General features: G+C 37.3%; 1 protein-coding gene across 4 annotated transcripts in view; it reads left to right on the plus strand.

Annotated features, from left to right (window-relative positions):
• The window catches only part of DNAH17 (dynein axonemal heavy chain 17), a 233,706-nt gene that overhangs the window by 86,941 nt on the left and 118,778 nt on the right, over positions 1-27,987 (plus strand). For 3 of the 4 annotated variants that reach the window (XM_003340283.4, XM_056817399.1, XM_056817398.1), the window contains exons 25-31: positions 1,364-1,516; positions 16,309-16,557; positions 17,670-17,792; positions 18,796-19,143; positions 20,355-20,446; positions 21,527-21,653; positions 23,388-23,540. In XM_003340283.4, the coding sequence (XP_003340331.2) occupies positions 1,364-1,516; positions 16,309-16,557; positions 17,670-17,792; positions 18,796-19,143; positions 20,355-20,446; positions 21,527-21,653; positions 23,388-23,540 (1,245 nt within the window). Of the gene's footprint in view, positions 1-1,363; positions 1,517-16,308; positions 16,558-17,669; positions 17,793-18,795; positions 19,144-20,354; positions 20,447-21,526; positions 21,654-23,387; positions 23,541-26,127; positions 26,370-27,987 lie in introns of those variants that run through there. The other variant, XM_056817400.1, reaches the window with a different exon arrangement.

Below are 27,987 nucleotides of genomic sequence, written 5' to 3' on the forward strand. Positions count from 1 at the left end.
TGGTGTGAACTAATGAAGACCTTCGATTTGGCTTTAAAAATCATGGTGTGCATGTGAAGGAGGAAACTGCAAGATTACGGTATGGGTGCATTTCTAATTGCATGACTGTTGTGGCTACTGATCTGTCAGTGATTTGCCATTAACTAACAATATATTTATTTGTGCTTTCTGAGTAGAAGTTGTTTAAGATACAATTATGTTTTTCTCAGTGGTAGATGAAAACCATAACGTTACCAGAGCAGCTGCACATGGAACTTCAGAGCTATCCGGAGGCAACTAGTTTTTCATTGTTTCCACTGGTATTTTTCTGCTCGTTTGCACAAGAACAGTTTTTGCTGCATAACTCAATTTCCAACCCTGCCTCCCAAATGAAAATAGCTTGAAGTCAGTCAGGCACTGTGCTGAGCACTGGGAATACAAAGAAGCAAAGTACAGCCCAGCCTGTCCTCAAGGAGCTCCCAGGCTAATCCTTGGGGCAGAATGCTCCAACTAAGAAAGACCTTGGAAAATGGAATATTTGCATTCCATTTTAAGGAGATGACACAAATTGGTTCTTTCCCATATATCCACCATTTTACCATTTTATTTTGGTAGAATGCTGCTGTAAGAATGCCTTAGACTCTTAGAACACTTTCCTCACTTTCCTGGTTTGGAGGAAGGAAGCCCTGACTGAAGTTGAGAGAGTTTATGCTGCAAAAAATAAAAATAAAAATAGAACAGTTAACCAAGTTCTAAGACCCTGATAGTAGGGACTCATGTCAATATTCACCATTGACTTAAGGAGAGCAGGACAATGCATGGGAGCTTTTTTCCACAAGTGAGCCACCTAATTTACTAATTTCTTATTGCAATTATGAAATATAAAAAGGATCAAGATTATAATTGAAGCAGCAATTTGAGCATGTAAGATTCTAAAATTTAAGTGACTAATATTTCAATTGTCCTGGGTTCACAGGTGATCTTCATACAGCCTCTGGTACCAGGAGGATTAATTTAGAGACCAGTTGTATTTTAAATTCTTTTCCTTCCTGTCTACACTACAATTATGAAGCTGCTTGTGACTTTTACAATTCAAAGATGAGAAATAAAAGTCAACTTTTAAAAAATATATATCAAATTTGAAATTATTTATGTATCAAAATAACACATAACAATATTTTCATTGTAAAATAGCCTGAATTCTCTTTATTTTATTCCAAAATTTCTCCAAATCCCATTTATTCTGGGGCATTCTTATACCTTCAAGTCCCCAAGCCTTCCATAGCCAAATTAATTTGTGAAGCATTGATCTTTGATCTAAAATGGATTCAGAAAGCAATGAAACCTTTAAACATTATCTTAGCATTTTTTCTTTCATTTCTAGCAACAAAAAAGCATTGCAGCTATGGAAAGCCAGATGGAGCAACTTTCCAAGTCAGCTGGTTTGTTTGAAGTCTCAGTCCCAGATTATAAACAACTTAAAGCCTGTCACAAGGAGGTACGCCTGTTGAAAGAGCTCTGGGATATGATCGTCATGGTAAGTGATTGGATTGATAGCATAAGGCAAGTAGATATTTGTTATAATTTTATTCAGTCTTTCTAGTTCTGAGGTGGGGAATTTTATAGGAATTAGACTTAATTTCTTTTAAAATATTTATTTATTCATTTATGAGGGGCAGGTAGGTGGCTCAGTGGATTGAGAATCCAGGTCAGATCTGACCTCCGACACTTCTTAGCTGTGTGACCCTGGACAAGTCACTTAACCTCCATTGTCTAACCATTACCACTTTTTTGCTTTGGAACTCATACTTAATATTGATTCTAAGATGGAAAGTAAGGGATTTTTTTACTTAAAAATTTTTTAATTGCCTGGATATCATTTATTTTTACATCACTTTTGTTAGAAAATAAACTGTTTGGGAAAACTAATCAATACCTTAACTAAGGACCCATACTCATAGTCTTCCACCTCTGCAAAGAAGGGAAGCACATTCTCAAATCTCTTTATAGGTTATACAGCATTCAGTTTAAGTTGTTTTCTTGTTCTTTCCATTAACATTGTTGTAATATTTGCATTTATTGTTTTCCTGGTTCTGTTCACTTCAAAAAAAAAAAAACACAACGCCTTAGCCTTTTGTCTTAGAATTGATAAAATGGTAAGAGCTAGGCAATTTGGGGGGTAATGACTTGCCCAGGGTCACATAGCTAGGAATTATTTGAGGTCAAATTTGAACTAGGACCTCCTGTCTCCAGGCCTGAACCACTCTATGCATTGAACCACTGTCCCTGTTGATCGCTTGTTTATTTAGTTTCTTGATGTTGAAATTTCTTTATACATTTGATAAAAATCCAATTTGATTCCAATGAATTTTTTTGGATATAGTAATATAGATGTTTTGTCAGGATTTTATTTAAAAATTTGGAATTGCTATTCATTAATGTCTAAAGTTCTCTTTCTTTGGTTTGTACTTCTTACTTAAGATGTAAAGACTATATATAACACTGCACTCAGGACTCATTAACCCAACTCATACTACCCATACATCCCATAGGGATACAACTGCAGGTTGTATCCCTTTGGGATGGCTGTTACTACTTCAAGGACTCTAGGGGTTACCATGTGGGTGGCTCTTCTCCTAAAAGCTAGCTCAAGACTCCATCAATTTGCTTAATCCTTAATCAGTTCTTTAGCAAATGAATTTTCTCAAATGGTTTATACCAAGAATAGCAGTTAGAAAGTATTTCTTCCAGCCTCAGGGTCACATTCACTCACAAACACAGGGTAACACAGAATCCATAATCAAGAGAGGGGGAAAGAATGGGCACTACCTTAAAATACAGTGTTTAGGGGGCACACATGGCCAAGGCAACCTACCACTCTGGGACTGCACATCCTTGATACTCCCTCACTCCAGAGAGTCTTCATGAAGTTTCTTAAAAGTTTCTCCTTTGTTCAGCTGGACTCTTTTCACTGAACTGATTCTTTGCAAAGCACACAGTATCTCTGCTAGAGGGCCAGCCACTCAAGTAGGCAGTTGTAGTGATCTGAAAGGGGGCAGTATGCCACTAAATTCCACTGGGCAGGTGATGCAGCCACTGCCCTGTTCTCAGGGTGAGGTATCTCTGCTTGGTGGTTTGATCTCCAGAGCTTCAGTGGGCAACCACAGTCTCTTCTCTACAGAGTGGACTGGACATGGGTGGGTGCTTCTCTTTTCAACTAGAATGCTTCCAAGCTTTTTTCAATGAACTTAACTGAAAATCAGAAGGTTTATCTTCTGATTCTCAGTTGATTGTCAACCTCCAGGCATTATAATAGAGGCTTCCCTTGGCAGTGGACTAATTCTTTGTACAGAAATGCCCTTTCTCTCCTTAAGCTATTCTATCTTGCCTTATGGGGTTAAGTTTCAGTTCAGTCATTTTTTTATCTATTAAATTATTTTGGGAATCTTATGTAAATGAATGACTAGGGGCTAAGGGATGAATGTTAATGGTGCCCTAGAGGGACAATTGGATGCTCTATGACATATCTCTCCAGTCTTTGAGTTTGAGGTGTGAATTGTTTGCTTTTTTTTCTCTTATCATTGCTCTACTGTTTGCATTTAGAAGTTCTGGACAAGTTTCCTAACATTAAGAAAGTACTGCTAAGTCCATAGGGACTAGGGAATTTGCACATACTTCCTTCTTTAAGGAGCCAGTCTGCTCTGCATCCACACAGACAATCCAGACTTGGTTCAGACCAGGAGGAATCAGATTTGTAGTGAAAGGAAGACTTGCCTGGGATCACATAGTTTCCAAGTTGGATTTGAACTCAGGTCTTTCTTACTCTCCACCTGGTCCTTTATCTACTGCACCTCCTCACTGCTCCAGATGATACCCTGAAAGCTTGGGGTAGCAAAGCCAAGGTGGTGGCTTAGTAGTAGCAAAAGCCTGAACCACTCTGATAATCCTTCCAAATGATACCCTGCTTTCCCATAGTCTGAAGAAAGGTGGTACATGAGCTAGAAGGGCTGTGTGCCCTACTATGATACTCCAAGTATCTTATGGAATGTCCACTAAATCCTCATAGAGCCTACATCCATGTCACATTTCAAAGAACTTTGTACAGACCTAACTTTGGCATTTGTCTCACTCTCCCATATATATCACATATCTGTGTACAAGCCTGTTCTTCCAGAAATTCCTATGAAAGCCAAGTCTATGATCATGTGAAGGGTCCTGTATTATAAGGGGGGGAGTTTATTTGTATTTGAGGGGTTAAGTCTGTCAATATAGAGAGGGGGAAAGAGTGGCAACCCCCCTTCTCAAAGTGGGGTACAAGGGAGACAGCTAATGTTTAGGGTTGGCTCAAGAGAGAGGAGAGGGGGGTTGAAGATTTTCCCCCTTCTGCCTTCCCTCCTTAGCTAAAGCTGCTGTCCCCAATTCACTCTTGTCCCTCTTGTCCCCCCTCCACTACTTGAGACCAAAGGGTCTCCCCTTGATCTGTTCACTCACACTCAGCTTGGGGAGATAACTTTTAATGTCAACTCAATCAGGTAATACAAAAGGAATAACCAGCAGGGAAGAATGGGAAAAGGAAAGTGGGGAGGACTCCCTGTCTCTATCTAAACGCTTTCCCCTCCCTCCTCTAGTTTGGAGGTTACTCAGGCCTTGGCAGCCTGAACCCCCTGAGAGAAACTCAGGTTGACTCACCCCTGGGCAACAGGAGCTGAGGTAAAGTCTGCTCAGGTTTCTCTTCAGCAGGTCCCTTCAATTGGGAAGTGTTGGGGGGAAGGATTTCCAGGCACCAGGAGGAAAAGTGGGTAACCCTAAGGAGAAAGTCTTTTTTTTAACCCTTTCCCTTCAGCTTCTCATTCCTCTACCAGCCAGGGTCTTCTCCTCCTCCAGATTCGAAACTTCTGGGGCACCTCCCCTGTTGATGTGATCAGTTTCATACACTCTTCAGACTGGTACTTTTTCTCTAGTGCCAGCCTCTGTCACAATCCTTAATATCCATCATAGATACAATTAATTTTCAGATAATTAGTAAATGTTAAATAAATGGGACAAATTAGTCTAGGCCCAAGAAATCTAACATGCAAACTAGAGTGAACCACAAGGAAAAACAAGAGATTTATGTTGTTGTTTTACTTTGATAAGTTAATAATTAGCAACAAATAGTCAATGAGATGACATCTCATTGACTACATCATTGTACGCCAGCAAGACATCCAGGATGGTACAGATCACCAGAGCCATGAGAGGAGCTGAATGCTGGACATACCACCGATTGATTAGAGCGACTCTTCAAATGCGCATTGCACCTCGCCATCCAAAACACGCCCAGACAGTTCTCGCATTTTACAACATGAGTCATCTTAGAGATCCATCTTATTTGCAAACATTCCAGTCCTGCCTGGAAGACAAGCTGTCTGCCAAGGGACCACTCATTGGAAGCTCAACCAAGAAATGGAACCAGTTCAGAGACGCAGTGAAGGAAACATCAAAGGCAGTCCTAGGCCCCAAACAATGCCCACCAGGACTGGTTCAACGAGAACAACACTGCTATTGAAGCTATTGAGCAAAAAGAACAAAGCCTTTATGGAGTGGCAAAATAACCCAAACTCTGTTCCTAAAAAGGACAGATTCAAGTCTCTCTAAGCCATGGCACAGTGTGAGATCAGGAAGATGCAAGACCAATTGTGGGGAAAAAAGGCAGAAGAAATCCAACGCTTCGCTGATACAAAAAACTACAAACAATTTTTCAGTGCCCTCAAGACTGTCTATGGGCCATTAAAACCCATCACCACTCCCTTGCTATCCTCTGACGGTGACACTCTCATAAAAGATAAAAAAGGCATCAGCAACAGGTGGAAAGAACACTTCAGTCAGCTTCTCAACCAACTCTCTTCAGTCGACCAAAGCACCCTTACCAGATCCCCCAAAACTACCATTGAGCAACTTGACGTCCCTCCTTCAATAGAGGAAGTCCAAAAAGCCATTAAACAAATGAGTACAGGTAAGGCACCCGGTAAAGACAGGATCCCAACTGAGGTGTACAGGGCCTTAAAGGGAAAGGCACTCCAGGCATTCCACATAGTGCTGACCAGCATATGGGAAGAGGAAGACATGCCCCCAGAACTCAGAGATGCCTCTATCGTAGCCCTATACAAGAACAAAGGCACACAAGCAGCCTGTGACAACTACAGAGGCATCTCACTACTCTCCACTGCTGGAAAGATCCTCGCCTGTGTTATACTCAACATACTCCTGTCATCTGTTTCAGAGCAGAACCTGCCTGAATCACAATGTGACTTCCAACCAGATGATCGCAGCACCATCGACATGGTCTTCACAGTGAGGCAAATGTAGGAAAAATGCCTTGAGCAGAACCTGAGTCTCTACATTGTCTTCATAGACCTGACAAAGGCGTTCGACACAGTGAACAGGGACATATTGTGGGTGATCCTTAGCAAGCTCGATTGCCCAGCAAAATTCATCAAACTGATCCAGCTCTTTCATGTCGACATGACAGGGGAAGTCCTATCTGGTGGAGAGACTTCTGATCGCTTCAACATCTCCAATGGTGTGAAACAAGGCTGTGTCCTCGCTCCGGTACTATTCAACCTATACTTCACCCAAGTATTACAACATGCTGTGATGGATCTAGACCTGGGCATCTACATCAAATACTGACTGGATGGCTCACTATTCAACTTTGCCGCCTGACTGCAAAAACATAGACAGCAGAGAGACTCATCCTGGAAGCTCTCTTCGCAGATGACTGTGCTCTCATGGCCCACCAAGAAAATCATCTTCAAACCATTGTGGACAGGTTCTCTACCGCAACAAAACTGTTTGGCCTGACTATCAGCCTTATGAAAACAGAGGTGCTGTTCCAACCTGTATCAGGGAGGCCAACTAACCAGCCGTGCATTACAATCCATGGCATGCAGCTTTCTAACATCAACACTTTCAAGTACCTGGGCAGCACCATTGCCAACGACGGGTCCCTAGACCACAAGATTAATGCCAGGATCCAAAAAGCCATCCAGGCACTCAGGCGGCTGCACTACAAAGTCCTCCAACACAGCGGTGTAAGCACTGCGACGAAGCTCAAAGTGTATAACGCAGTGGTCCTCAGCTCGCTACTGTACGGTTGTGAAACATGGACACTGTACTGGAAGCACATGAAACAGCTGGAGCAATTCCACCAACGCTCTCTCTGGGCAATCATGAAGATCCGATGGCAGGACCAAATCACCAACCAGGAAGTCCTCGACAGAGCCAACTCCACCAGCATCGAAGTCATGGTCCTCAAAACCCAGCTACGATGGTCTGGACACATCATCCGCATGGACCCACAGCAAATACCAAGACATGTATTCTATGGTAAACTGTCAGCTGGACTAAGGAAACAAGGCCGACCAAAGAAAAGATTCAAGGATCAGCTAAAGTCAAACTTGAGGTGGGCTGGCATTACACCAAACTAGAACTTGCTGCCTCTTTCAGAAGCAGCTGGCAAACCCACATTAACCATGCCGCCACCACCTTTGAAGATGAGGGACGTCGAGTCTTGCCGCTGTGCGTGAACGCCAACACCAGGCCACAACCGCACCTCCCGTAACAACTGGCATCCCATGCCCCATGTGCCATAAACTTTGCGCCTCAGTCTTTGGACTTCAAAGCCATATGAGGGTACACCGTAGATGAAAACACACAAAGACAATTGTCATTCTCGGTCACCAAGAGACTACTACTACTAGATAGGCATTAGTATTCTTTCCTCTCCACGTCTGATCCTATATGATTATTGTACATAGCCTTCCATAAATTTATAGAAAAGAACATGCCCAAATGTACTTTGAATGTCTCTGAGTGTCAATGGAATCTACCAACCTGTTGTTTTTCATTTTTGCTAAAATTTTTGCTCCTAGTCCCTCTTTTTCTCATCACACATGTTGGCAACTCTGTCTTTTATATCACTTCTCATACAGAAGTTATCTAAGTCCAATCTTAGCATGGCTGAAGATCTGTGGATTGGGACAAGGCATGAGCCATCGTATCAGCACAATATCATGCCAATAATTCAAACTAGCACAAGGAACATGCTGCTGCCTAAAAGTTCAATATTATAGGATGGGAGATGACATCAGGCACTAATTTTATGACACTTCATCATGATACTCCTGACTTTCCTCCTTCTGTCTCAGCCTCAGATCCTTACATTTGGATGTTACTGAAGAGCTCCAGCCTTCTAATCTAGCCTGGCCTTTCATGTCATCTTGTCACCCACTTAAGCTTATAGAGAAGTCTTGTGTTCTTTTAATATTGTTACTTTTCATTTTTCTTCTGCCAAATTTTCTTCCACCTTATTATTTTTATGTTCCAAATATTTCAATCTTGCTTTCATCCTTTTTGTCTTTTTACTTTTCTTTCTTATCTTTTTTTTTATTCAGCCCTCTCTTACTTTCCCCATGGAAGACATCATCTGGCAAAATATATAGATTATGTCTTTCATGTTTCTATTTCTCAGTTCATTCTCTAGAGATAAACATTCCCAAGTTATTTTTCAAATACTAAATTAGTAGCTGAATATAATGTTCTCTAGATTCTGATTATTTCACTCTCCATTATCTTATATAGTTCTTAACAAGTTTAAAAAAAATAATTTGCTCATCATTTCTTATGGTGCAGTAGTAGTATTCTGTCACAATCATATACCACAATTTGTGTAGCCATCCCCAATAAATGAGCATCCCCTCAATTTCCAGTTCTTTGCCATAACAAAGAGAACTGCTATAAATATTTTGGAACATATATGTTCTTTCCCTTTTCCCCTAATATCCTTGGAAAATAGACTCAGCAATGATATTGTTGGGTTTAAAGATAGTTTTATATCTCTCTGGGAATAATTCCAAATTTCTTTCCAAAATTGTTGAATCAGTTCACATTTCCACCAATGCAGTATTAGTGTCCCTACCTTTCTACATCCTCTCCAACATTTATTTTGCCCTTTGGTCATTTTAGCCAATCTGATGAGTGGAAGATAATACCTCATAATTATTTTGATTTACATTTCCCTAATTAGTAGTGATTTAGAGCATTTTTCCATTTTCCTATATTATCTGATTTCTTCATCCAAAAACTATCTGTTCATATCTTTTGCCTATTTATCAAAAGGGGGATGGTTCTTATTCTCATAAATTTGACAAAATTATCTATATATTCCAATATGAGACCTCTATCTGTTTTCCTTCTAACCTTGGCAACATTTGTTTTATTTGTACAAAACCTTTTTATTTTAATGTATTCAAAATTATCCATTTTATATATCACAATGTTCTCCATCTTTTGTTGACTCCCAAATTCCTATCCATAAATCTGATAGGTAATATGTTCCCTATTCTAATTTACATATGATATCTCCTTTTCTGTTTTTCCGTTTTAATCTTAGTGAATGGTAAAAGATGTACCTAAATGTCTGTACCTAGTTTCTGCCAAACTACTTTCCAGTTGTTCCAGCAATTTTTACCAAATAATGATTTCATTCTTTTAATTTTTTAGAAAAATTCTTCAGCATGAATTCATTTTTCCCCCTAACATGATAATTGTACTTTTGAAATTAGTGTTGAGTTCTAATTTCTAAAATATCAGTCATTTGTTCTTTGTTCTTTCATGGGTTTCATTTCTCTTTTGAACCATTTTAAAATTACTTGTTTATATACAAGTAGTACATAAACTGCAGAGTATGCAGTATTTGGTTTTTATCAGGCACCATTTAGTTTACTTTGCTTCATATTGTATTTGCTAAGAGAGTGTTGCATTTTCTTATTTATCTTCCTTTGTTTTTATCTTTCCTATTGATTTGTCTGTGTTATACATTGGACTTTTATTCTGACTTTTCTCTTTATATTTTTAGAATTTCAACCTTGTTTTGTTTTCCTGTCACTTATTTTCTGGTCTTCTCTCTCTCTCTTTTTTTTTTTGGTGAGTAGACTTCAAAGGTTGGGCTGCAGGGCTCCCTCAGCCTCCTCAGGTTTTGGTGCCTAGAGTTGACCATCCTTGGTTCTGTTTAAGTAACCTCTCAGGGGACAGGACTATTCCCAGATGGGTTTTAGTTCTCTTCAAGCCAAGTGAAGCTCTCCCAGTACTTCCTTTCCCCTCCTCATTTCCCTCATGGTGAAAAAGAATCTGAATCTTATGAAGTAGATGGACTAATGTTCAGGCAGGACCTTTATAGCTTTGGGATCCCACCCTGGGTAAGACTCTACATGTGAATTTTCTTCTGCTCTTGCTGGGGACATGTAGAGAATGGTGGGGAAGGAATGCTGAGTAAGCACTTAAGTGCTTTAGAATTCTCTAGTGATAGGATTTTATAATTTTTTTCCCTGTAGAATTAGTTATAATTACTTTACATCTGATGCATTGCAACATTTATGAGGGTTAGAGGGTTTAGAGGGAAGTGACTAATCTGTATCTTGCTGGTAATGCCCTTTAAACTTAATTTCATTCAGCTGGTGGGGGTGTTTATACAAACAATAAAGGAGAATAGTCCTCTTTATGTCTGTGGTTACAAAAGTTCAATCCACTAAACCATTTAGCTGCCTCCTGTTTATGTCCTTTAAAACACTGGATTCCCAGTTCTTTAGCCTCCTCAACTCTCATGATTTCCATCTCAACAAAGCACAAAAATAGTTAGTTCTATAACCAATAAGTAATTTTTCTACAAGATCTTGAACTTTAAAATCATGGCAAGCTCCATGTCTGTTTCCATTTCACTTCTTTTTTGGGGGAGAAGGGGGTCTTCAATCTATCTTATTTCATTTATCTTAAAATATTTTTCCATGGTAACATGATTCATGTTCTCTCCCTCCCCTTTCCCCTCTCCCCTCAGGAGCTTACAAGCAATTCCACTGGCTTATACAAGTATTATCGCTCACAACCTATTTCCATATTTTTCATTTTTGTAATAATCTTTTAAAACCAAAATCCCCAATCATATACCCATACAAACAAGTGATAAATCATATATAAATCTTAACTCCTCTGCATTTCTACTTTCACAGTTTTTCTCTTAATATGGATAGCATTCTTTCTCGTAAATCCCTCAGAATTATCTTGGATCACTGCATTGCTACAAGTAGCAAAGTTCATTACACTGGATTATTCTACAATGTTTAGTTTCTGTGTACAATGTTCTCCTGGATCTATTAATTTCACTCTGCAGCAGTTCATGGAGGTCTTTCCAGTTCATATAGTAATCAAGCAGTTCATCATTCCTTATAGCACAATAGTATTTCAGCATCACCATGAACCAGAATTTGTTCAGCATTTCCCAATTTAGACACAACCCCTCATTTTCCAATTTTTTGCCACCACAAGGAACACAGCTATGAATATTTTTGTACAACCACTTTTTATTACCACTTTGGGGATACAAACCTAGTAGTGGTATTGCTAGAGCAAAGGGCATGCATTCTTTTAAAAACCCTTTGGGCATAATTCCACATTGCCTTCCAGAATAGTTGGATCAATTCACAACAGCAATGCATTAGTGTCCCAATTTTGACATATCTCCTCCAACATTTATTATTTTTCTTTACTGTCATATTGGCCAATCTGCTAGGTGTGAGGTGGTACCTCAGAGTTCTTTTGATTTGCATTTCTCTAATTGGGAGGGATTTAGAACACTTTTTCATGTGATTATTGATAGTTTTGAATACTTCATCTGAAAACTGCCTATTCATATCCCTTGACCATTTTTTTCAATTGGAAAATGGCTTGATTTCTTGTATATTTGACCTTTGTCAGAGATTTTTGTTACAAATTTTTTCCCAGTTTGTTGCTTCTCTTCTAATTTTGGTTGCGTTGGTTTTGTTTGTACAAAAACTTTAAAATTTAATGTAATTGAAATTAAACTTTTTACATCTTGTAATGTTCTCTATCTCTTGCTTGGTCTTAAATTCTTTGCTTTCCCATAGATATGTTTACCTAATTTTATGTTCACCTAATTTACTTATACTTTCCCCCTTTATATTTAAGTCATTTACCCATTTTGAATTTATCTTCATATAAAGTATGAGATGTTGATCTAAACCTAATTTTTTTCCCATACTGTTTTCCAAATTTCCCAGCAGTTTATGTCAAATAGTGGGTTCTTGTCCCAAAAGCTGGTATCCATTTCATATCTAAACCTGATCTTTTCTCTCACTGCAACAACTCCTTCCATGCTTCTCTGTTTTCCCATTGCAAAGATTAGAATTAACCTATATAATTTTCTGGGGATAGCATAGTGGCTCAGTGTATTGAGAGTCAAGTCTAGAGAGAGGAGGTCTTGGGTTCAAATATGATCTTGAACACTTTCTAACTGTGCAACCCCAGGCAAGTCACTAAAACCCCATTGCCTAGCCTTTACCACTCTTTTACCTTGGAACTAATACACAATATTTATTCTAAGATGGAAGTTAAGAGTTTTAAAAAAATAATTGATCCTACATAATTTTCTTATTGATCCTATTTATGAGTAATTGATTTTGTTCTGTTCTGCTTTTTTCCATGATTCTTTGACTTTGGACTTAGTTTAGAATTCAACTGATCTGTAATAGATAAAGTTTAGAAATCTCATTTTCCTGCCAATCATTTTTTCTTGCCTCGAGGAATTTTTTGCTAGCCTTGGAGACTATGTGAGAAGGAAAGGGAATTGGGGGAAGCTAGGTGGTTTATTGGATTAAGAACCAGGTCTGGAGACAGGATGTACTGGGCTTAAATGTGGCCTCAGACACTCCCTAGCTATATGACCCTGGGCAAGTCACTTAACCCCTGGTTCCTAGCCCTTATCACTCTTCTGCCTTAGAACCAGAACATAGTATTGATTATAAGATGCAAGGTAAGGGGAAAGAGAGAGACAGACAGACAGACAAAGGTACAGAGAGAGAGAGGAAGTAAGGGAGGGAGGGAGGAAGAAAGGAGGGAAGGAGTTGAACCTGATATCTTTAACCATCTTTCAAGGATGTCTGGTTTGCTGTCTAAAATTCTGGACTGCTATCTTACACCTGGACTCCAACAATGAACTATTGTTAGTCTCATGGTCATTGTTAGCCCCAGTTACCAAACTTCTAATCAATTATGTTGTTTCCTGTGTCTCAGCTCTGTAACCTTTCATTTTGTACTCCATCCCATGATGTCATCTACCCTGTTCTAACCCTCTAAAAAGGAAACTCTCTTGTTTGGGTCTTTGGCATGAATGGGAGGCAAGCCATGGACCCATTTATCAATTAGTAGCATATCCCTGATAATGTTATCTTGTGCAGAGGTCTACTTCAATTTGCTCTTTTGTTAAAATTCTACTGCAGTACACTCTATCACCCCAATTCTAGTTTCATTTTTCTTCCTTCAATGACTTCATTTCATAGTTGAAGTAGTTCAACAAGGTATTCTCTTCTTCCCTGAACCTTTTTATCTTTTCTCCCTTTATTTTTTATATTCAATCTTGTGTCATTCTCATCATCTACTTCCCTACTCTCAAATTGCTGAACAATGCTGAAGAAAGTCATAGAATTGTGACAATGTGTCCATTACAGATTCATATTATTTAACTTTAAATGGGTCTTCTCCGCATTTTATTAAATTTTGATTGATTTCCTATCACAACCCCCACAATGACTGTCCCAAACCTCCTCCTCTTATCAAACCCCCTAATCCACTCCCACCACCTTTTCTCCTAGAAGATAACTTACTTTGTTGAAAAGATTGAGGCTGTCTGTAATGAGCTCCCTTTTTCCTACTCAATTCTTTAAAACCTCTCTACATCTATTATCATTCTTCCCTCATTTGCTCATCTCAGAGAAAGAATTGGCCCTAACCACTGCCTTTGTCATGGCTAATCCCTTCATTTTTACCCCCATATTATTCTCTCCTGTCTTCTTTGGGAGCTTGCCAAATAGTAATTCCCTTTCTCATTCATTAATCTTTGTTTTGTCCCTAACAGTTCTTTCCTTGTTGCCTACAAACACAATTAGGTTTTTCCATGGCTAATAAAACTTCACTTGACTGCAAAGCCTCTAACATCTAAAACCACAATTCTACTAAAACTCTTCTCTTAATGTTCTCCTCTGATCTCTTAAATGCTAGATCTAATGGCTTTTATTACCAATTCCCTCTTTCACTGGACATTTATTCATCTTTTGACAATGATCATCACTCCCTCCTGGATACTCTCACCCCCTTGACTTTTGTGACATTGCTTTCTCCTCTTTTTTTCTCTTCTCTGTCAAACTGCTCTTTTCCAATATACTTTACTGATTCCTTACCTCCTTCTGCCCCTAAGCATAATTGTTCCCCATTATCTTGTTCTGGAACCATCTTTTTTCTCTGTCTCTATCACTGTTCTGTCTGTCTGTCATCATTCTAACCTTGTTTTTATCTACTCCCATGCAGATGACCCTCAAATCCAGCCCTTCCTTTTTCTCTGAATGTTAGCCCCACATCCCCAACTGCTACCTGGATACCTCTACCTGAATGCCTTCTTGGCACCTCAAATTCAACAAGTGTAAAATTGAATAAATCAGTTTCCCCCCTTCTTCCCTTTCCTTCTACCTTCCCTGTTTCTATAACTATCCTCCCAGACATCCAAGCTAAACACCTCAAATAATCTTTGCTTCCTTATTTTGACTCATTCCTCACATCTCTTCCATTGCCAGCTTCTAATTCTACTTCTACATCTCTCACAAATCCTCTTTCCTTTACTTATATGGTCACTACTCCAGTGTAAGCCCCTATTAACACTTGCCTGGACTGTTTTACAGGCATCCAGTCTCCTCTTTTCCAATCACATCTTCACACAACTGTCAAAATAATCTTCCAATGTTATAGATATGATGGTATTACTGCCTTGCTCATAAATCTTTAGAACTTCCTTTATGCTTCTAGAATAAAATAAAAATCTATCCTGATTAAGAAAAAAAACAGAAACCCTTACCTTTCATTTTAGAATCTATACTAAGTATTGGTTCCTAGGCAGAAGAATGATAAGGAGTAGGTAGTGGGGAGTAAGTGACTTGCCCAGGATCACACAGCTAGGCAGTATCTGAGGCCAGGTTTGATCCTAGGACTTCCCATCTCTAGACTTGGCTCTCTATCCACTAAACTACCTCGCTGCCCCCGTATCCTGACTTTTTGAGTTATTTGCAATTTGCTTCCAAAAGACCTTTCTAGTCTAATGTCACTTCATGTTATGTATTACATTTTACAAACAAACTAGACTACAATATTCTCATCTATCTCTATGTCATCTTCATATTGTCCACATTCATATACAGCATCCTCCATATTTAGAAAACATTCCCTCCTCAGAGCTGTTTTTTAGACCAAATTGTGATATATGATGGTGATGGAAATCTATTGTGCTATAAAGGAATGACACAGGATGATTTCAGAAAGAACTGGAAAGATCTATGTGAACTGATAAAGAAGTAGGAGATCATCATACACAGTAACTGAAATATTGTGGAATAATCAAATGTGATAGACTTGGCTATTAACAGCAATACAACGATCCAGAATAATTCTGAGAACTTAAGAAAAAGAATGCTATCCCCCTCCAGAGAAAGAACAGCTAAAGTAGAAATGCAGATGAAAATATGTGATTTATCACTTGTTTATTTGGGTATATATTTTGGGGTTTTGGTTCTGTAAGATTATTTGCTTATAAAAGTGGAAATATGGAAATACATTTTGTGTGATAACACCCGTATAACCCAGATTGAAATGCTTGTCAGCTCTGGGAGAAGGGAGAGAAGGGAGGGAGACAAAATGGATCCTATAATTTTGGAAAACTTATGTGGAAATTTGTTATTGAAATTAAAAAAGAGAACCTTTGAGCTAAATTGTTTCCTTCATATAGATTTTGTTCTTTGTCTTTATAAAAATGTAGTCCACCCAGACAATGTATTTCTTTATATTCTGGTTTTTTCTTTCTTTTTCTTTTTCTTTTGCAGTTTGAGTGAGGAGTGGCACATAGCTCTGGTGGCTTTAACGTTGTGAAAGAACAATAACTTGGGAAGTTCTTTCCTGGTCCCTGGTCCCTAACTGGGAACTCTAATCCTTGGTCCACTATTAGAGAATCTCTCTCTAACTGGTGACAAATATAGTGAGCCATTAATCTCATATTTCTTTTAATATTGTAAATTCCCAAACACAGAATTTTAAAAGGGAATTTGGGGCCATTTTCCTCTCTAGATGAAAAGTACCTAACTTTTATTTCTGTTGTGACTCCCAGTGGTTACACATCTGTGTTTTCTTTAAATTTTTCTGTAGAAAAGGTGTGATGTGAAATGGATATTTTCATTTTAGGTGAATGCCAGCATTGATGACTGGAAGACAACCAAGTGGAAAGATATTAATGTTGAACAAATGGACTTTGACTGTAAGAAGTTTGCTAAAGATGTAAGAAGTTTAGACAAAGAAATGAAAACCTGGGATGCCTTTGTGGGGCTGGATAACACTGTGAAAAACATGATCACATCCCTACGAGCTGTGAGTGAGCTACAGAATCCAGCCATCAGAGACCGCCACTGGCAGCAACTCATGCAGGCAACACAGGTACCTCTTGAAACTTAGGCTGAGAATAGTCAATGATAGCCATTCTTTTGGCTATATTTTCAATTGTCATGTCATTTGTGTCTATTAATATAATGTCTATTATAAAAATATTAATAATGAATAAAGCTTATTCCCTAATAGTTCTTATTCACTATCAGAGACAAAAGTAGGATTCATAATCCTAGTCTCAGATACAAGTCAATCAATCAATTAATAAATATTTATTAAACACTTACTATATGCCAAACACTATGCTAAACACTGGGGACACAAAAAAATAAATAAGACAGTTCCTGTCCTCAAGGAGCTTGCAATCTAATGATGGAGACAAAACAAGGCAAGGTACATACAAAATAAATGGGAAATAACAGAGGGAAGGTAGTAGAATTAAGAGGTTGATCATAAAATTATTCCTCAGACTTGCCAATTAACTTTGAAAAAGAAAAAACTATTCCATAGCACTAGGCTAAACCTCTGGGTACTGATAATTGTCTCTTAAATATGTGCTACTGGTCACCATGGAGAGTAGGAATTTTTCCAGTCAGTAAATAATAATTCTAATTGTCAATAACTTTATCTTAGTGCTTAGCATTTTTCCTGGAACCTAGTAGATGCTATATAAATGCTAGCTATTTATAATTATTATTCTCATATATGAATGAAAAAATATAGATCACATTTACCAAAATTCAATCTGAATATAATCATCATCATCAACTAATAATGATAACTAGTATTTACATAGTGCATACAGTTTTCTAAGCAATTGACAAACATCTAATTTTAACCTCAAAAAACTATGGAAGGTAGATGCTATTATTATTCTCATTTTACAAATAACATCAAGAGATGTTAAGTGATTTGCCCAGGATCATACAGGATCAGGTCTTCTAGACTCCAGGCCTAATGCTCTATCCATTACAAAGAAATATAAGTCATGGTTTGTACCATTAAGAGGTTAACAATTTAATGAAATAATTTTTCACCATTGATTAACCTTTTTTGAAGTATTCAAATGCTAGGAATTTCTTTAGAATGTAGATGTGATAGAATAATATTTGTCCTTGGAAATGATGAATATTAATAACCTTGGAAATAACATTTGGACCTAGGTGAAATTTGAAATGTCTGATCAAACTACTCTGGCAGATTTACTACAGTTGAATCTACACAAATATGAAGATGAGGTTCGTGGTATTGTAGACAAGGCTGTGAAAGAGTCTGGGATGGAAAAGGTATGATTCAACAATGAAATTAGGACCATTGCTTTAAAGCTGACCTTAGAGGTCATCAGTTTTATGTATGAGGAAACTGAAGTGACTTGCCCAAAGTTCATGTGGATAATAGATTCTGAGGTGGGAGTTGATCCTTAATGATCTGACTCCAAATGAAACCCTCTTTCCACTGGACCAAACTCTTTCCTTAAAATCAGATTATCCCCAAAACTGCACTGAAAATCAGTGTTACTTCATCAGTTGCTCAGTGTTCACATATTTTATCAATAAGCTAAAGTTTGAACTGTGCCTCATTTGTGCCATCCAATTAGAGAACCACTTTGAAAACCTCATCAGCAGTTACAACTGGCAGAATTTCTTTTCTTCTTTTCTTTTTTTATTAATATTTTTACATCATTATGGTTTTCTAGCATGATTTTGAATGTCCTCACATAATAAGTTATATTTTAAAGACAAAAAAGATAAAAAATTCATCATACCTGATCAGTATATTGAAAAAGTCTGAAAATATGTACAATGTGCAATACTCATGAATTTCCCATCTCTGTAGAGGAAGAATTTATTTTCAAGCTACCAGGACCAGCTCACTTAAAAGAGATATATTCCTGGAAAGTATGCAAATTGAATTTTTAAGTAGACTGAGTCCTGTTTTCCCTATTTGACTTGCATAATGACTTCAAAGATACTTCATTTTCATGTTTGTTCTTCAAACTGCAGAGGTTCCTAATATTTCTACTTAAAACTGTTTTATCAAGTTGTCAGTAATATGTTAAGACACATTTAAAGACATTGGGAAAGTTCTTAATTAAAGGAAGCCTAAGGTGAATCTTTTAATAAAATAAAGAAGCCCTTTATAACTAGAATAATCACTCAATTTGGATTTTCACACACTATTTTCCTTAGAGAAAGACAGAATGAATCCAGAGACCCTTGCAGTCATTCCAAAGCTTTATATTAAAAGAACCAGGTAAACTGATGCATATTTATTTATATTAATTAAAAGGTATTGAGATCACTGGATAATACCTGGTCAGCTATGGAATTTGAACATGAACCTCACCCCAGAACTAGAACCATGATGCTGAAATCAGATGAAACATTAATTGAAACCCTGGAAGACAACCAAGTACAGCTTCAAGCCTTGCTAACATCCAAATATCTTGCCCATTTTGTGAAAGAGGTGACAAGCTGGCAAAAAAAGTTATCAACAGCTGATTCTGTAATTTCCATCTGGTTTGAAGTGCAGAGAACTTGGAGCCATTTGGAGAGTATCTTCATTGGGTCTGAAGACATTCGATCTCAACTCCCTGAGGATTCTCAACGTTTTGATGAAATTGATCGAGATTTTAAAGTGAGCAAAAATGCGGCTGCTTGAGCCTGTTAAAAAAATAAAATAACCAACATAGGGGAAAAAATGTATAGTAGGAACAAAATATGGAAGTGACAACTAAAATCAGGAGTAATGTAAGGGGGAAAAATTTTTACTAACAATTAGAACTATCCCAAAGTGGAATGACCTGCCTCAGTAGGTAATGGGTTCCCCATCACTGGAGAGCTTCTACAAAGTCTGTATGACTATTTATTGGATATGATGCAGAGGGGATTCTTATTCAGGTGTAGGTTGTGTCATTTGGCCTCTGAGTTCCTTTCCAACTCTAATGATCTTTGAAAATCCTCACATAGAGCAGTGTAATATAGAGTCATGGGTTCTAGTCCTGTGTCTACAATTTACATGCTGTGTGACCTTGCATAAGTCACACTTAAGAACCCTAGGCAAAGTTTGAAAATTGCTCCTTTTCATTTAAGACATAGCCAATATATATAATAATTTAACCACAAAGTAAATACCCACTGTGCAGAGCAAAATGCTCTAACATCAAAACGATATTAAAAAGTGAGCAGTGTGGCATGATGGCTAGAGACTCAGCACATTTTTTTTGAGTCCTGCTTTCAACACATACTGACTCTAATCAAGTCACAGCCTCTCTCTGCTCCCAGACAACTCCATACAGCTCTTAAGTTGCATAATAGCTGCTGATCTGAATTAGTAAAATGAAATTTTCTTTCTGGAAAGGAATGAAATCACAAGTCTGGACAAAAATATTTTAAAATATTCCTCTTTGTATCCACTATGTATTGCATCCTAAGTCCTTCCTTACCCCAACTCCAAAGACTCAGTATTTTTCCTAGATCAAGTCATAAGTCAAAAATCTTTGCCTTGTCCTGAGAAGTAAGTGACTCTAAAATGGCCTCTGCATCTTCATCCAGTGGTGGAATGATCTTCTCCTCCTGGACAATGGCATTTTGATTTTGTAAAGGGTTGGTTCAGTGGCTAGAAAGACAGACCTGGAAATAGGAAGTTCTGGTTTCAAATCTGATCCTGGGCAAGTCACATAAACCCAGTTGCCTAAGCCTTATTACTCTTCTGCCTTGGAACTGGTATACTTATTATCAATTCTAAGAAGGTAAGGGTTTTTATTTTTGAAAAAAATATGATTCTTATCTTGACTCTGGAAGAAACCATGACTCCTAATTCACCAGCTGGGTATCATTTTTCCACAGGAGGTAATGGCGGATGCTGTCACGACACCCAATGTTGTTGAAGCAACTAATAAACCAGGCCTTTTTAAGAAACTTGAGTCTCTGCAAAAAAGGTGAATATTAAGGACCTTTTCTGAGGGAGGTATTCAACAGACATCAAAAATATAAGGAGATTGAATACTTTTTAAAAGGAGTGAGCTCCAAGTTAGTTAGTTGTGTAATGACCCAATTCTCTAATAATCATTTGGCAAAATCATTAATAAGTTCACTTCCTTTAGTTCCAAAGATCATAAATTCAGTCCCTTTAGTTCAGTTGATTTTTCAATTAATTGCTATTTTTACTATTTTATTATTTATTTTTATATTAATTGCATTTTTCCTGCTCCTTGAAAGCAGGGGTAATTTCTTTTTTGTTTCTTCATTCTCCTTAAAGCTAATGCCTTCCTTCCATTGACTAGCTCCAATTTATCCTGTATATATATATATATATATATATATATATATATATATATATATATATATATACACACACCTTGACTGTGCATAATTGTTTCCATGTTGTCCCCACCCCCAGATCCTGTTGGAGGGTAGTGATTATTTTTGCCTTTCTTTGTATGCTCAGAGCTTAGCATAGTGCCCAAATACACGAGGTACTTGTTTGACTTTACTTTGCGGAGCATCCCCAATGCCTAACAAGCAGGCAGAACATAAGAGACAAATAATATAGGTTGATTTTAATTGAATTACAAAAATATTCACCATAGATTTCATTTTAGCTTTTTCATACTTTTCCATTTAATATGGATATTTAAGAATATGCCCTCTTCCCCTCCAAGTCTGATTCCATGAAGCTATGTATGCAGAGGTAAATGCACTAATGGAACCTACTCTAGGCTCTCTTAGGCTATCTGGCATTGTGAATATAGAGCGATGCCTGAGGCAGCTAGGTAGATGAGCAGTTGGAGGGTCACACCTGGAGGAGGTTCCAAGGCAGAAGAGCTGTAAGGGCAAGGTAACTGGGGTTAATTGACTAGCCTAGAGTCATATAACTAGGTAGTGTCTGAGGCCAGATTAGAACCCAGGAATATATTTGGAACTATGCTCCTTTGCCACTGGGTCCAGTGTGCTTTCTGGAAAAGAATAGAAAAATATGGATTACAACATAATTAAGTTCTTTTCTTCTTTGCTTCTAGTTTGGCAATTTGTGAAAAAGCTTTGGCAGAATACTTAGAGACAAAAAGATTGGCTTTCCCCAGGTTCTACTTTGTCTCTTCTGCTGACCTGCTAGACATTTTATCCAATGGAAATGACCCAGTAGAGGTAAGTAGTCTAATAGTTTTATTCTTCAGGCCCCTACATCTTGAAGGTCAGACAGGTTACATTTCCCTCTCCAGAGTCATTTAGTACCTTTAAGAGGATCTGGGGTTGCCTAGCCTCTCTGCCATTGGCTTCTTCTCCCACCTATGATATTTCTCCAATTATAGGGGTCCTATCCCCCCTACTTCGATTTAACTCCTTAACGTAATTGCTTTTAAAAAGGAATGTTTGTTTCAAAGGTATAGGACGAATAAACATAAAAACATTCTCCCCAACACCTGGGGTGCACAATCCTTCCTTATACCACCTCATACTCTAGGGGAGAAAAAGGTGATTAAGTTCACATTTTAGCTTAGTTTCCACAGAGCACAGTTTCAAGTCCTAAGTTCTACCTAAGGCTTGAGTTCTGAGCACCCTGATTTTTTAGGACCCTGATAGAGCTGACTGGCTGTACAGACTACAATCCTATCTCTTCCTTATTCCCAACATTTAAAAATATGATGATATATTCCTTTGATCAAGGAAGTCAAAGGCAAAAGTCCAAAATATATACCAAAATACTTGTAGTAGCACTTAAAAAAAAACAAAAAACTCTTACTTTCCATCTTAGAGTCAATACTGTGTATTGGTTCCAGGGCAGAAGAGTGGTAAGGGCCAGGCAATGGGGGTTAAGTGACTTGCCCAGTCACTTAAGTACCTAAGGCCAGAATTGAACCTTAGGACATCCTGCCTTTAGGTCTGGCTCTCAATCCACTGAGCCACCCAGCTGCCCCAAATAGCACTTTTTTAGTAGCAAAAAAAACAAATAAACAAAAAACCTCACTAGGACTGAACAAATTGTAGAATGTTGATGTAATAGCAATGAAAAGAACACTGATTTTGGAGTCATGATCTGAATTAAAATACTCCCTCTGTCACTACTCTGTTACTCCTTATATGACCTTTGAAGGTAAGTTTAGGTTAAGTACGGTAAGGTAAGTCATTTAACCTTTCTGGGACTCAAAAAATGAAGGAGATTGGTCTAAATGGTATTTGATGTCTCTTCCATCCCTCTCTGTGATCCTATCTTACTATGATGCTAAAAAATGATGATGATGATGATGATAATAACTATAATAATAATTCATTACATAATGCTTTAAAGTTTGCAAAGAGCTCTACAATTGTCTCAAGTTATCCTTACCACAACCATAGGAGGTAAATGTTGTTACTATCCCCATTTCACAGCTGAGGAAACTGTGGCAAACCACACTGGCTAGCCCAGTGTCTGAGGCTAGATTTGAATTTAAGTTTTCCTTACTCCAAGCTCTCTCTGTGCCGCTTCTCTGCTTCTAAGTAGGAGATATTCAGAGGAATTATGTGTGAACTGAGGCAAAAAGAAAAAAGTAAAACCAAGAGAATAACATATATGATATAAATAAATTTAAAATGAAATTAATGTAAATAAAATGTAAAGGCAAATGAATATAGATTAATTGCAATGTTTATTCTTAGACTTTGAGAACAGATGATAAAACTCACTTCCATCTCAGAAGAATAATGAGGATCATAAGTATGGAATGTAATGCTGTTGTCAAATGCTTTGGTATTTAGTAATGCTCCAGAGTTTTTCTTTGTTACAAGAGGAGGTTTAGTGGACGGGGATAGATGGAGTAATGACTTGTATAAAAAAATAATCACCAAATATATCACTAAAACTTAAAAATAAAATTATGTAATTTGTTTTCTTTTGCTTAGGTGGGTCGCCATTTGTCCAAACTCTTTGATAGTTTGTGCAAACTGAAATTCCAACTAGATGAACAAGAGAAGCCTATGAAAATAGGCCTGGGAATGTATAGCAAGGAAGATGAATATGTGGAATTTGATAGGGAATGTGACTTGTCAGGACAGGTAAGTTTACATAGTGAGAATGCTCAGCATTCTGTAATTAGGCTTGTGAGTTGGAGATTGATATATATGGATCAGGGGGGAAACCACTATGGACTTTTTCTTCCTTTTAACATTACAATTGATTATTTCTTATATTCTTTTTCAATTTTTAGTTCCAGATTCTCTCCCATCTTCCCACCCCAAACCCTACCCACTGAATAGACAAACAATTTGATATCAATGATATATGTGAAATCATGCAGAACATATTTCCATGTTGGTCACATTTTTAAAAAAGAAAGAAAAAATGAGAAAATTATAATTCAACCTGCACTCAGAGTTAATCATTTCTCAGCACTTTTTTTCCATTATGAGTCCTTTGGAATTGTCTTGATCATTGTATTGATCAGAGTAGCCAAGTCTTTCACAATTATATTACATCATTACAACATTGCTATTACTGTGCACAATAATCTCCCAGTTCCTCTTATTTCACCTTGCAATAGTTCATATAGGTCTTGCCATTTTCCCCAAAAAAATTACTCCCCTTATAATTTTTAATAATGTAATAGTACTCCATCAAAATCACTTGCCACAACTTGTTCAGCTATTCCTCAACTGATGGACATCACCTTGATTTCCAATTCTTTGCTCCACAAAAAGACCTGGTATAAATATTTTTGTGTATATAGGTCCTTTTCTTTGATCTCTTTGGGATACATACCTCGTAATAGTATTTCTGAGTTTTATAATCCTGTGGTCATAGTTCCACATAGTTCTTCAGAATGGTTGAACCACTTTATAACTCCACCAACAGGTCACTAATATACCCATTTCCCTTTCCTCCCTTCCAGCATTTGTCATTTCTGATAAGTATAAGAAGGTACTTCAGGCTGTTTTGAATTTGCCTTTTTCTAAAGTATAGTGATTTTTCAGGGTTTTTTTATATGACTGTAGATAGCTTTGATTTCTTCTTCTGAAAATTTCCCATTAATAGCTTTTGAACAATTACAAATTGGGAATGGCTTTTATTTTTATAATTTGACTCAGTATTCAGATATTCAGTATCTACTCAGTGTATACTTGAGAAATGAAGCCTTTATCAGAGAAACTTGTTATAAAAATTTTTTATGTTACTTTATTACCCATGGTACCTTTTAGTATAATGCATTGTCCCTGATATTCTCTTTTTAATTAGTCTATTTTGTTTTTGCTTTGTCTGAGTTCATGATTCTAGTTTCTAATCTATTCTGCTGTTTCCAGATATTCTATTCACATTCACAGTTATGATGGCTAACTATAAATTTTCCTTCATCCTGTTTTCTTCTGTTTCTTCCTCTTTCTCTCTCTCATTTTATCCTGTTCCTCTTCAAATTTTTATTTGCTTCTATCTCTTAATCAGCTCTCTGTTTTATAATCCTCTCTCTTCTTCACTTATCCTCTTCCTTTCCTGTTTTTCTATTAAGTTACATTTGTGTATATGTTTCCTTCTTTAAAACAGTTACAAAAAGCTGAGATTCAAGCATTGCCCCTCCATTTTCCTTCCACTATTATAGCTCTTTCTTGCATATATTTTTCAAGTGAGAAAATTATTCCATTTTACCTCTCCCTTTCCCCTATTCCCAGTACATTCCTCTTTCTCACACCTATATTTTGGGGGGAGGGAGATCATCCCAACATAATCAACTCCAACCATGCTCTCTTTCTTTGTAGCCTCCTTTTAAAAAAAGTAATGATAATGTTCTTAGGAGTTACATGTATCATCTTCCCATATTAGAATATAAGCAGTTTAATTGTATTGAGTCCTTTATGATTACTCTTTCATGTTTACCTTTTCATCCTTCTCTTGAGTCTTGTATTTGAATGACAGATTTTCTATTCAGCTCTGGTCTTTTCATTAGGAATGCTTGAAAATCCTCTTATCCATTACCCACCCCTCCCTACCCTCAAAGGATTATACTAAGTTTTTCTGGGTAGATTATTGGTTGTAATCCTAACTTCTTAGCCTTCCAGAATATCATATTTCAAGTGTTACATTTCTTTAACATGGAAGATACTAATCTTGTGTGATCATGACTGTGGTTTCACAACATTTGAATTCTTTCTTGACTTTGCAATTTGGTGGTAATATTCTTTTAGGAGGTGATTAGTAGATGCTTTCAATTTCTATTTTACCCTCTGGATCTAAGACATTAGAGCAATTTTCCGTAATAATTTCTTGAAACATGATGTCTAAGGTCTTTCTTTGATTGCATAGTGATTATATTTTAACCAATAAAGAATATAAGGCCATTTCTCTGAGAATAGCATTGTTTATTAATGGGAGGCATGCAATTCCCATGAACAAAGAATGAATTTTTTTGCCATCCTCCTTCCATAAAAAAGAAACCAGAGCGACTCCTGTCTCTTGCTTTGAAGGGAGTTGTGTCCTCTTTCTGATTGACCTGACAGCTCAACCTTAGGATTTCTCCTAACAATTCCAATTGGTTGATATTTCAAAAGAGGAAGTGGACTTAGAGACATCAACTCCTCCTTTATTACTTCACAATGGCAGAGTTAGGTCTTTGTTCATATAAGGAAAATGCCAGCATAAGCTTTCCCCAGTCATGTGGCTGAACCATCTTACTTTAAAATGGGTCAAAATTCAATAGCTAGAACTTACTGACTTCTCTTACTGAGAGAGTTCTTGTTTACAGATAAATAAGGAACAAGTCTCTGTCCTAACTCTAACAAAAGACAAAAGGACTCAGCTAAGTAAATGCCTGGAGACTGAGACTGAGCTTCAAAACCCTAGGTTTAAGAAAGGTTTCATATAAAAATATTATAATTTTCCTCATTCACAACTTTCAGGTAGTCCAATAATTTTTTAAAACTTTACCTTCTGTCTTAGAATTGATACTAAATATTGGTTCCAAGGCAAAAGGGTGGAAAGGGTTAGATAACTGGAGTTAGGTGACTTGCCCAGGGTCACACTACTAAGAAGTAGCTGGGGTCAGATTTGAACCCAGGACCTTCTGTCTCTAGACTTGGTTCTTTATCCACTGAGTCACCTAGCTGTTCCTCTAATAATACTTAAATTATCTCTCCATAATCTATTTTCCAGGTCAGTTTTTTAATTTCTCATTTTCTTCTATTTTTCATTCTTTTGCCTTTATTTTATTGTTTCTTGATGTTTTCATGGAGTTATTAGCTTCCATTTGGCCAATTCTAATTTTTAAGGAATTATTTTCTTCAGTGAATGTGGTACTTCCTTTTCCATTTGACCAATTCTATCTTAGGTTTTTGTGTCTTTTTTTTTTTACCATTTGGTCAATCCAGTTTTTTAAGGTTATTATTTCTTCACTTTGGGGATACCTTTTTTGCTAAGCTATTACTTAGTTTTCTTTTCATAATTTTCTTCCATTGCTTTCATGTCTTTTCCCAATTTTTCTTCTACTACTCTTATCTCTTTCTTTAACTCTTCAAAGATTTCTTGTTGGGTTTAGATAAAAATTAGCATTTTTCTTTGAGCATTTTTTGGTAACTGCTTTCACATCATTGTCTTGTTGAGTTTTATGTCTTAGTTTTCCTTGATACCATAATAGCTTTTAGTCAAATTCATTTTTTTGTTGTTTGTTCATTTTTCAAGCCTATTTTTTTTACTTTGAATTTTATATTAAAGTAGGGTTCTGCTCACTTGTGGGTAGGTCCCATAGGGTAGCTCACATAGGGAAGGTCCTATGTCAAGTTTTAGGCTTTTTTTGTACTGCTATTTTTGAGTGTCTCTGAGTTTTTTGGTGCTTCCAAGGTGATATGATTCTGGAGAGGTATGACACTGCTTTCCTTGTATGATTTCTGATTTTTCCCCAGGTCCCCTGAGGCTGCAACTGACCTGCAGCCATGACTTCATATAGGCAATAGAGTTGCCAATCAGACCCAACGGTACCCAGTGCCAGCAAAGGGTCCCCTATAATCTCATTCTGATCAGTTTTCCAACCTCCACACTTTCTCTAGGCTGAGAACTCCTGAAGAAAATTCTTCATTCAACACCTCAGTGGATGCCCTTGATATCTCTAATTATAAAGCATCTATAAGGCTTATAAAGATACATTAACACTCAGATCCCTTTCACATCTCTTTGAGAGGGGACTCCTAAAAAGTTGGAAGTAGTGAAGAATCTGAGCAACTATAGAGACCTTTTGGGGAAGAGTGAGAGGATTTCTTTGTCTTCTTCCCCTTCCCTATTTTGGCCAGGTAGCTTTAAAGGGAAACATCCATGTAATGATTGGAAGACACTACAACCAGTGGGGATCAGAGACCCATACTCCAGACAGTCATGATACAGAAAGACTTGACTGAGGAAGAAATAAAGGCATAAAGGAATGTAACCCTTTGGTGATTCAGAGTCAAATTGTAGAGAGAAGAGCAATAAGCTTTGAGAATTAAATGTGATAATTTTATGAAGAGACAATGGACTTCCTGGCCTTTC

The sequence above is a fragment of the Monodelphis domestica genome, chromosome 2 (assembly GCF_027887165.1).
Source record: "Monodelphis domestica isolate mMonDom1 chromosome 2, mMonDom1.pri, whole genome shotgun sequence".
NCBI lineage: Eukaryota > Metazoa > Chordata > Mammalia > Didelphimorphia > Didelphidae > Monodelphis > Monodelphis domestica.